Source organism: Coturnix japonica, chromosome 3 (assembly GCF_054131305.1).
Source record: "Coturnix japonica strain WE chromosome 3, WE-NBRP24, whole genome shotgun sequence".
In the NCBI taxonomy this organism is placed as follows: domain Eukaryota; kingdom Metazoa; phylum Chordata; class Aves; order Galliformes; family Phasianidae; genus Coturnix; species Coturnix japonica.
The window spans coordinates 71233316-71244833 of record NC_140665.1 but is presented as its reverse complement, the minus strand read 5'-3'; the positions used below and the strand labels follow the sequence as shown (position 1 = coordinate 71244833).

Genomic DNA, 11518 nt, shown 5'->3' with positions numbered 1-11518 from the left:
ACTGCTTTAAGGATACAGATAAATATACTTAGTTTACTGGGCAGCTGGTTCCATCTTGGTCATGTAATGATTAAGCTCTATTTTAACAGAGCTGGGGACACGTTCTTTTTTCCTGGCACCGTGATTCTTACCAGGTAGCTGTTCTGACTATTTGAAGCCTTTCATTATGCAGCCCAGACATCTGCACAGTTACAGCCTTTGCCTTAGTGCTGGTACTGCAGCTTTCAGATTGAGCAGTTCTCTCTTCCTAGTCTTCAGCTGCCAATTCATCTACAGAAAATAATTACTCATTTCTCAGCTTTCACTGTGAGAACTAAAAAAGCCATGCTCTTTCACTTTCTTCTTCACTCTCTTCATACTATTCTAGGTGCTTTTCTTGTTACTATGTCAGAGCGTACATATGATTATCTCAATATACTTCTCTGGCTGCCCAGAGTACTATGTTGATTTCCAGATTGGCCCTCAAAAACGGCCTGTAAATTAGCATTAGTTCTTTCTAATCTATCCTGGAAATATTCTTTTCAAAGTGAACCCTGAAGACTGGTATCCATCTATCACTTATAAATAGAAAGTTATACATGTATCTATTAACAACTACCTCAGATTAGTTGCTTAGACTGCCTAGGAGTAATCTTTATGCATCTGCTATGGAGCTTTGCAGTCCACTAATGAGTTCTCTTCATAATTAAAAGAAATTGTTACTACTGATCCCTCAGTGTATGACCCTAAATTTTACTCTATTTCTGTCCACTAATCAACCTCCATAATTCATCCTATGTGATACTTGAGTCCTCCTTTTTATTGTCACTCCTGATAACACTTCATCACTCTCTTGGGGCTTAACACATGCCTTAAGAGTAAACTCTGAGAAAATTCTTTCATTTGGTTTCTCCAAACCTATATATAATTTGAAATAAAGTCCTATATTTCACTTCTACAGGTTGCTATTTCTCTTTTATTTGTTCCAAATTTACTGCTGAACTTGACAAGACTGGAATTATATTAAAATAGTTCAGGTGAAGGGTATCTAAATGACTTCCTTTGCCTAAATAAACAAAACCTCAAAAAGGTATCTGATATGTTTGGCACAATCTACTTTGGGAAAGCCACACGATATATTATTTCACTGACCTTTTAATTATTCTTCTCTAAAAGATTCAAAGTTCTTTTTTGAAGCAGACAGACAGTACGTGCAGACAACAGGTGCCTAGTTAAATTTTAGAGCAAACCTGTTGGGCTTGCATCACTTGTTGACACTGTAAAACTTGACAGATCTCTTCAGAATGTAGCTTCAGTTTCTCTTTCCTTGCTCTCTCAAGGTTTACTTTCCTTCACAGAAGGCCAGGAGTGTTTGAAAACTACAGTGGAATACTAGTAAACACTCTGCCTGATCTGCTATTCTCAGTGCCAAAAAGGTTTTATTTTCATCAATTGCTCAATTTTCTCCTGGAAGCTACATTTTGACACACTGTATTTTTATATGTACACTTCAATAAAGGTATTTAAAGATTTTGCACAGAACTGTATCTTTTATATTCAATTTTAAAATACAAAAATCCTCAAGATTTACATGGAAGCTTCCTCAGATTACACAAATTTAGAGTTGAGGTCCAGACTTTTTAATGATCTTTTGATTAGCACCATATATTGTTAGTGCATCTCTTAACAAATAATTTTGAGGTGACTGCTCTACTAATCATGGTATACCTAACACAGCTTGGGATTGATTAAACTTATTTTTAGTCTTTGAGATGTATGAAAGGAAATAGGGGGGAGATGGGAAATGAAAATATATTATTTCCTACTAAATATAAATACCGAATAGATGAGTTTCAACAGAAAATATCCGCCATGGTGCTGAATATGCTGATTCTCTTACTGTCAGAAGCTTGTCCTAATAATTTTAGTTTTCCTTAAGTTAAACACAACAGAAATACTAATGCAAATACATTTTAGCTCTAGAAAACAGTAGTCAAATATAAAAACTACAGATTAAGCGTTAATCTTGTTTAATCACAAGCATTACACAAATTTGAAGTTCTGTACATAGTGTATTTAAGTATTTTGTTCTACTAATATTTGATTTGATTAGAAATGGGTGCTTAAACATTGCACAGATAATGGCACTGTAATTATCTATATGGGAATTTTTCAACTGAGGTTCATTTTTGCCAAATGAAGTACTGTAATAAAGTAATGCCTGCCCTATAACGAGAATTTAATGTCAAGATCATAAAAGGAAAAAGACCTTTATTACTAAAAGTAAGTTAGACCAAGAAGATCATATCCTTTACTGATAAAAGAAAGTTGGTACTGAAAGATCATGCTCCTCTTTACTGAGATACTTAAAAAAATGTATTGGGATATTTCTAGACTGTCCTAGTGCAGCTGGAGCAAGAAGTATTTTGTATCAGTCTGATCATTATTCCAGCATCTTAACCAATTGACCCGTTCACCTGGTCTGCGATACCTGGTATGATGATCTCAGGGACATCCAGAATGTTGCCAAATGAAGCAGTTTTACGATGGCCTCGTTTAGGCTTGGAATAGGCTGAAAAAATACACACACATACAATACACATGCAAAACACTAAAAAGGCAATAGCAAAATTATTAAATTTGTCATATTGCATTTTTCATAAATTTTGTTAAACTGTGGTTCATGCAAAAATATTTCATGCAGAATAAACTGCATTGCCTTTCACACATGCTTACACATAGTAAAGCAACTGTTAAAAAGCAAAAATGCAGAAATAGCTGTCAATACAACACTGTAATTAGTTATAGTTAGCAACATAAAAGTCAAACACAGAAAGCAGCACGGCAACAAAGAAGGGAAAACCAAATGTAATTATCCAAACAGAGGATAAATTAAATTGTTTCAGATCACCTGTATATTCAGAGTAAATTCTTGATTGCCTGAACTTATGTAACACTTCCTCTTTAGTGCTGGGTACAAACTATTTTATGAACAGGATTAAAAGTTGGATATTTTGTCCTTTGAATCATCTTCTTTTAAAGCAAAGGTAATCTGTCCTAGAAAAATGCTTACTGTTACTACACTAGACAATTGTTCCTGCCTTCCACTATTTTGCCCTGTTAGTGAAGGTTTTGTTTTGTTTGAAAAAGTGGCTATCACCACATATGTCTTCATTCCTGAAGGATATTCAAGAAACACTGTATACTTTGCAAAAAAACTAATTAAAAAAAAAAAAATAATAAAAAAATATATATATATATATAGCCATTTATGTAGTTACAAATAAATAGTTCCCACTTAGAGAAAAGCCCAAATACAGTTCCCAAAGACAGAATGTTGCAGAAAATTTAACTCAAACTTGATGTGGAATGGTGGTGTGTATTACACAATTTATCCCTTACACTTAAATCTAGCAGTAGGTGGAACAAGAAGATCAAACATTCTTGACTTTATTTACGCTTAACAACAGCCTGATTCTCACCCAGCCACAAGTCTATTTCAGTTTACAGCACATTATTTCTGTCACAAAGTTAACAGCATTAAAAAAGAAAGCAAAAACAACACAGTGTTGTTTCAGCTCTTTTTGAGAAAGTTATGGCCAGATAGGTGGGACCTGATTGACCTGATTTCTAGTGGTCAGTTAATGCCTGAAATAACTAAAAAAAAACCTGAACAAACAAACAAACATAAACCCAACAACCCACACACAAAAAAACCAAACCAAACCAAAACACAGAACTCCAGAATATTCAACATATTCTTTTTGTGTCAAGAAAATGAAACCCTACAGCCATGAGAAAAAAAAAAAAGAAAAAAAAAATATATGTATACATAATAATAACAATAAAAAAAATCCTTACAATATTCTGAAATAACAATTACTATTCCAAACAGTGTACTTATGGAAGACAAACCAGGAACATTAAAAAGTCACACAAAGGAAGGCCACAGTTATCTCCACTAACGTCAAAACCTTACATTGACTTTAGAGGGTCAGTGAGTCCTGACATTTTAAAATAAGAGCAGGTTATTATTATCAGGTAAGTACATAATTGCCTTCCGTGTTAGGAAACCTTTAGATATATTCAGGGTGAAGTGCTACACAATCAATCAGTCAAAGACTGACAATGCAAAAGACAAAATTTTGGAGTAAAGCTTTAAGATAAGTACATAAAAGTAAAAGGGTTTAGGACAAGATAATATTATCCCATGAATATCTTCAGCATTTAGCAAAACAAGATCCTAGTAAAATCATTATACAATGGAGAATAAAAATAGTCATGGTTGAAAAGAGTCAGAATATGATGTTTATTTCCTTATTTCTTTCTTAGATTACCCTAATTATCAGATTTGCAGAGAATACTATATCAGCTAAATAACCCTGAACAAACCAAAGTAATTTTGTCTGCTAATTAAATCTATGGTTATATATAATTAAAAAAAGTTTCAGATGTCAAACTTAATAACTGAAGTTTGCATAGTTCAACAAACAATATCTTTGATGAAGAAAAGAGACAAGGAAGTGTTTGCCAAGTATAAACATTTTTATTAAATTGTTCTTCTGGGAAGATTGTTTTCACCATAAAATTCTGTATTTATGCTTACTCATAACTTCCAGTTTAGTCACATACTCAGTATTTAGAAACAACAGTTTATGGCTACCTGAAACAAAGCACCTGAAGCTACTTTACTTTTTAAACAAAAGATATTATGCTGTGTTGATCTGATGAATAAAACATGCTTATCTTTCTGAAATATGTCTAAATGGATTTTAAAACTTATTTGGGAACATGCTGACTGTTAACACCAATTATTCATCTTTATATATTAAAGGTATAACTGCAAATAAAATGTTATTTTATTTTAGAGATATTTAAGATAGGTGCAAAGATAAACCTTGAGCATTTTGGAATAGGACTGATATTTAGAACTTTCAGTATGATTTTAGAAAGGTGAAAGTGTAATTGAACAGAAATAATCTCTTCTGTGACCTTAAAGGTACCTAATTAATATATCTGCCTTGCAGCTGAATGTACAATATTCTGCCCCAGCTAATAAAGGATGAGAAATATTACATGAAAAGTTAAAATATTTTCAGATAGCTAATTTAATTAAGCTTTCATAAGACTTTATTTTTTTCTCTCTTTTCTTATTTGTTTATTTTTTTAAAATAATTTTCTTTCCTACCAGTTCCTTACTCTACCCCCCAGACATAATTTTACCTGCGGTAGAAGGTATTCTTGCTTCCATTTCAGACATGTCAGCACTCATCCTTTTGGCTTCTCCTGAAACAAGGGCTGACTGAGGTCGCCCACGAACATCTGACAAGCTCTCCACACTGCTCCCGCGAGATGGTGGTAAACTCAAACGGCCAGGATCACCCTGTTTCAATGGTTAGAATTTTATAAAGAAGGGAATCAGATATACATAAACTTCCCTATAACATACTCAGTATGTGGAGTAAAATATATTTCTACAACAGATTTAAAAATTAGGCAATTTTTTTAAATGGTAAAAATTTGAACTATTATTGGCACTAAAGAGCCATATATCTTGTAGCCTGCAAAGAATTAAATTTACCCTAATTCAAACTGAGTAAAATTAGGTCAGTACTGTCTGAAGAGAATATTTGTATTCTTCCATCCTACTTGAAATAAAACATTGTTTTCAAAAGGTACACAAATGTATAATCCTTTTGTGTTATACTAAACTTGTAGCTCTAAATTAAGGCAATGATATTCAAATTCAATTTTTATTTTTATTTTTTTTTTTAAAAAAAACAACAAAAAACTTATTGAATCCCCCTAAATCAAGTGACCTCTTTTATTTTATTTCATTGAGGGTACCTCATGATAGCCTTCCAGTTTATCTTTCTGGAATCATTCAGTGTTTTTCCATTCACTCTCATGATCCTTTCTTATAAGTAACTGAATCCAATTTTGTTCTATTTCTTTATAGAAAAGACACTACTGTTTCTAGTAGTTGCAGATAAACTTTTGCCCATATCATCCATTTCATTACTGTGATTCAAAATTACAGACGTTCACTTACCGGCTGCTTGGCTGTATTTTTCATTTGCTGTGCCAATTTAGATTCTAAACGCTTAATAGTGTCATTGGTAGAAGCTCCTTGGAAGTCATTCGGTTCCATGTTTGCATCACTTTTGTTACTTGTATTTGTAGAAGTGATGTCCATAAATGAACCTGGAAATAAAAAGGAAGAAGAAATTTCCATTGAAAATCCTAAGGTGTATTTCTTCTCCTTCTTCTCAGAAGCTTAACTTTGCTTTAAGGTAACTTTTAATGAAAGGAAAGCTGACAAACTACAACAGATCCCTAATTATAAAATGTGAAGAGGAGTGGGTGGAAGACAGAATATATGACTAACTGCTACAATGACACTTGAAGTCATTCTTTAGTTTGCTCTGAAACTCTTGGAGTAGTTGATAAATTAACAGTACAATCGGCAACATAATTCACGATTAATGATAAGGTCTGTCCTTTATTACAGAGGAGCACAAATACCTGAAAAAATAGAAATCAGTATGTATTCATAGTATAAAATCATAAATAATATCTTATAATCATGTGCTGAGAAGTGGAGAACACCTACTAAAGTCAGTAAAAATACAATTTTCAGGTCATTAAGCAGCAAAGTAGCGAAAGAAACAATTCAAAATGAAATAAATTTGGAGGTAGAAAAACTAATCAGATAACAGAAGGTAAAGACAATTTTTACTGAAATGGGAAAATGTCTATAAAATCAGAGCGCGCGATCTTTATTTTCTATTAGTAAAATTGTTTCTGTAGGGGAAACACTACAGCCTACATTTTGTTCTATTCCCCTTTCTAGCGTATTTCTTGCGCTCCATTTAAATTATTGTACTTACTGCAGCTTAACATAGAGCTGGAGATATATGTGCCACTTTTCCATTAAAGACATAATTTGGAAAAACTATTTGACTAAGAATAATGAATACATTGTGGTATGAGGTCATAAAATGGATTCCTGGCAATAGTTAAGATTATGGAAAGATTATCTTCAAATTTGAGTATAAAACCAACATGAAACTGTATTTTATAACCCTTCTGTATCACTTCATGTTTCAATTGTTTTCTCTTATTTAATAAGAGTACCTGTACTAGTAGCAGAGTTGCTTTGCCCTTCATCTGAATACTGGCAAGGATACTGCAGAGGTTCATCAGCTCCTGGAAAGTACTATGATAAAAAGCAGTGGTTTAGTAGTAGTAAAAAGTAATTACTTTAAAGTAGTATGAATAGTACTTTATGAAATAATTCATACATATAATAAATTCTGTATTATTAATATAATTTTATTTAGAAAAAGAAGTAAGATTATTTTAAATAATACATTAAAATGACAACTTTTATTAATCCATGTTTGTTATAAATGAAATACTCTACACCTTCCACAAAGAAATAAATTACTCCCCCTTTTTACTGCAATAACTTGATATATACATATATATATATTTCAAATAAAAAAGAGGATAGAAGAAAACACGAGTCTGTCTTTAAAGTGTGATAAAAGGCATACCTATTGTAATTCAGTTTCTCAACTGAATAAGTTAAGAAATGATTAAGATACTAAAATAAATATAATACCCGCATCAAGTGTGTCATTATTTTAACAATTTCCTCCATGGAAGGTCGTTGTGAGGGATCCTTGGACCAACAACGGGTCATTAAACTCTCAATTGGTTTAGGTAAATTTTTGATCAGTGGTGGTCGAGTACCTTAAGTTGAAATTAGAAGAAAAAGTTAAGCAAACCTTAAGAAGACTGACAGTGACTGATCCTTTTCTGATATTTTGCTAACAAGTACATGAAATCATGTAGTCTGAAGGAGCTGGCCCATACTTCATTTTCTCTTTTAAGCAAACAACTGACAATGTTCCTTTGTTTACACTACAAACAAGTTATAGGTAAATAAAAAAGAAAATATGACTACAATTCTCAGGCACAGTGCCAGCCATCATTGCTTGCTTGTTAATTAGATCATCCAAACAAGTTCATTCTTTCTTTGATGGTGTTTTTCACAAATGGCAGAAACTCTTTGCAGACATTCAGTGAGCTATACCCCTACCATTACTGCCCTCTTCTTACAACTCTGATTTGCCATGGTAACTGAAAGTACTCTGTTAAGAAAGCCATACTACCAGAATTAAGATTTTACAATCTATTATTTTGACTAACATTGTACCACTGCTTTGTCCATCTTAATTCAATAATTTCTCCTGTACATTATACTAAAGTGCTTGGGACATGGTTCTGTAAAATACCTAGCACAGTAAAGTGTTCCTGCTCCATGACTGCAGGACCCTAGATAAAACAATTCAAACAGCAGAATAAAAGACACAACAACAGTTGAAAAACAAAGTGACATTTATAGTTCCCCAAGGACCTGCAGAATTTAACAGTTTTTACATTTTAAAATATAGGTTAATTACTTAATAAAGGATAAAGATAAAGGAGCTATTTTTTTTTTTTTAAAGTACATGACTCAGACCACTGTCCAATCTTTTAAAATGGGGAGTTGTAATAAATGTACTGCTTTTCTCCACGGTGTATTTGTACAGTGGTTACATGCGGCAGGAAATGCAAACAATGTAGCAGCCAAATAACACAAAAACCACACTAACATAGAAGTGTTAGTGTCTTAATATTTAATCTTTCTGACAGAAGTCCTTATTAAATATAGAATTGAAAAACTAATAATTTAAAAATGCATGCTTCACAATGTTTAGCAAATTTATAGGTGAAATATACAACTTGAAATGCAGTCAAACATTTTCAACTCACCATTGTGAACTGCCCACATTATGCGGAAAGCTGGACCACCAATCTCATCAAAAGGTTTCCTGCGGGTGATTACCTCCCAGAGAATAATACCCCAACTGAAAACGTCACATTTTTCACTGTAATTGCTACCTGGAAGAAATCAGAAATATACTCTGTTTCTTTTTCACGTAACTTTTCTATAACTCATTTTTAATAGGTACAGTTCCATATGAAAAATAGCTCTATATACTTCCTTTTACCTCATATTTGCTTTCCTAAGAAAATAAGGTTTTCTAAAGCTGTTTGATTTAAGCTAACTTAAGTCTGAAATAATTTGACAGTATGTTCATTAGGAATGCCTCTCTCTGGAAATCAGCTCATTTCACTTGGAATAATCCTGAAATGATAAACGAAGTCAGTTTGGTTTTATAATACCAAATGCAATTTATTACATTTCAATGATCGTTTGAATTCAGAACAGAACCTTGCTTCATCTAAATATTCTTGTTGAGCTTGCTTCTTCCACATTAATCACAATATGTTAGTCATCTTTGCCATATGCTCTGCTCCCAATTAATTAGAGGTCTTTAGCAGAATCATAAAGTTACCATGTAAAACATTAGCAGATTCTCCAATTCACCATCTTGTTTCTTCTCTGTTTACCTTTCTTAATGTTTTTGTCATGCCACTATTTAAATCAAGTTCCCTGATCACAGGCTAAATATTTATAAGTCTAAGTTACAGGTGCAGAAGACATACAGGCGATATAACAACATTCAGAAACTAAAAGAGGAAAACTGTATGTTTTGTTGCCCTAACTCATGCAAATACTGAAAGAAATGTGAATGATTAATAACATGATAATGATAGCATATTTATAAATAACATGGATTTTTAAAATTAATATGTAATAAGAAAGTATTATTGAGACAAAGCATTTCATAAGTAGGAATTAGTGAAACAGCATTTCCTAAGACCAGTTCTTGCAGATTGGACTATGAAAGTCAAACTGAATAAACAGGATGCAGCCATGTACTCTCTAAGCAAGGGCAATCATTTGAACTTCTCTCATCTATTGATATTACAAAACTCATAAGAACTTGGTATCTCTGAAACCCCTTATACTTGTATCACAGTAGCTGAACGTGGCTAATGAATAAAAAAAATTCTGAAGGGTAATAACAAAGTCAGCTTTCTCTTCAAAAGGTAGCTGTTAATGATGACACATTATAAGGGAAGTAAAACAATCTCTGAGTCTATGCGGTGACAGCACTTCTAGCTACACATTCACTCCATCTTAGGCACTCCACTTTTAAACTGATTCTTCCCAATGATGGCAAGATAGGAGCCCAGCAAGAGCTTTAATGCTGCTGTGTGGAGCGAAGCACTAAATAACTGCATCCCTCCCCCTTTTGTCAAAACTCCTGCATGGCAAGAAGAAAGTGACAACCTTTACGCCTTTTGTCTCTGACAGGTCTGAAGAAGTCACTTTTCAGTGGACAAAGCTGTCTAGAAATGATACTTGGTACCAATAGAGGAGTGAAGACTCCGTGGTACACAGCGGCCGACAGACAGCCCATGATGGGAAAGTAATGCTGTACTCCTGTTTAAGCAAGGAAATTCTAGTTTGAAGCTGAAAACTAAGTCTGAAAAGTGATAGTTCGAAACCAGTACCTAGCATAAGGGGGAATGTCCTATTGTTTCCTTATGTAACAGGCCTAGGAGGGATAGCAGATGCATCACTTTTCAATATCCAATTATCTCAAAGCATTTTAAAAATAATTTTGGCAAAGAGAGCTCAGAGCTTATAGTACTTCTTTTCTCTTTCACTTTATTCTATCTAAATTATATTATTTTCATTTAGACTGTACGATCTGTTACAAGAGTCTAAATGCCTTAATACTTAAAACTCAGAGGAAGTCATAATATTAGGAAAATTACATCAGTAATCACTTTTTAAGTATGTCACCTACAAGAGATAGTTCTTAAGCCTTTTTAGTTCTTGACTAAAACTTAGTAATAAAGCAGTATCAAAATAATATTACTGCTTATCCCACTGTTAATTTCTGATGCAGTAGTACACGCAAAAAAAGTTTAACATTTTTGACATAATTTTAATACTCCTTTAGTACATTAATACTTAATTGACTGTCCCAAGAGTAATTTGATATGCTGCACCACAGAATTTACTGGATCCCTTGATCTTTCCTTCACACTGATTCTCACATAAAAGACTTGTGGCATCATCACTAAAAGCTTTCAGGAAAAGGTACATAAAGCCAACTGCAAACTGAAAGCTTTTGCTGCCACCTAACAATAAATTTGCAATACAATATTTCTTTGTTCTGCCCTGATGAATTTATGTAGCAGAGAAATTAAGCTAAGCACTGTAAATCCCCACCATGGCGCTGCTCTTATTTAAAAATCAGCTTTTATTTTTTTCACTCAAAAGCAAAAATTTTGTTTTAACGCTGATAGGGCAATTGATAACTTCTAAAGGAAAAAGATATCTCTAATTCACACAATTTCATTTAACAGTAAATGTTAAGAAAGGAAGCACTCCTAGCTAAAGTTAAAGAAACAAAGTAGGTGCTCCAATATAAAGTGACATAATGGAAAATTTTTAGGCACCAGGGTAAAACAGAATCATCCTTAGGTGATTCCCCAAGGTGACAAGTAGAAAAATGAGGCACCTTCATAATAAAAGCTCCAAAATTGGTGCCCAGGAGAAAAACCC

The 11518-nt window shown here is 33.0% G+C and overlaps 1 protein-coding gene across 16 annotated transcripts in view; it reads right to left on the bottom strand.

Moving 5' to 3' along the window:
• The window catches only part of MAP3K7 (mitogen-activated protein kinase kinase kinase 7), a 47013-nt gene that overhangs the window by 18060 nt on the left and 17435 nt on the right, over window positions 1-11518 (bottom strand). For 8 of the 16 annotated variants that reach the window (XR_014944158.1, XR_014944159.1, XM_015858920.3 and 5 more), the window contains 6 exons: window positions 8803-8931; window positions 7607-7737; window positions 7117-7198; window positions 6032-6183; window positions 5203-5362; window positions 2471-2551 (listed from right to left, as the gene is read on the bottom strand). Coding sequence is in view for 12 of the 16 variants with exons in the window: in XM_015858920.3 (XP_015714406.1) it covers window positions 2471-2551; window positions 5203-5362; window positions 6032-6183; window positions 7117-7198; window positions 7607-7737; window positions 8803-8931 (735 nt within the window). In the remaining 4 variants the exon portion in view is untranslated. Of the gene's footprint in view, window positions 1-1131; window positions 1257-2470; window positions 2552-2640; window positions 2772-3413; window positions 3765-5202; window positions 5363-6031; window positions 6184-7116; window positions 7199-7606; window positions 7738-8802; window positions 8932-11518 lie in introns of those variants that run through there. The other 8 variants (XM_015858921.3, XM_085541900.1, XM_085541904.1 and 5 more) reach the window with 5 other exon arrangements.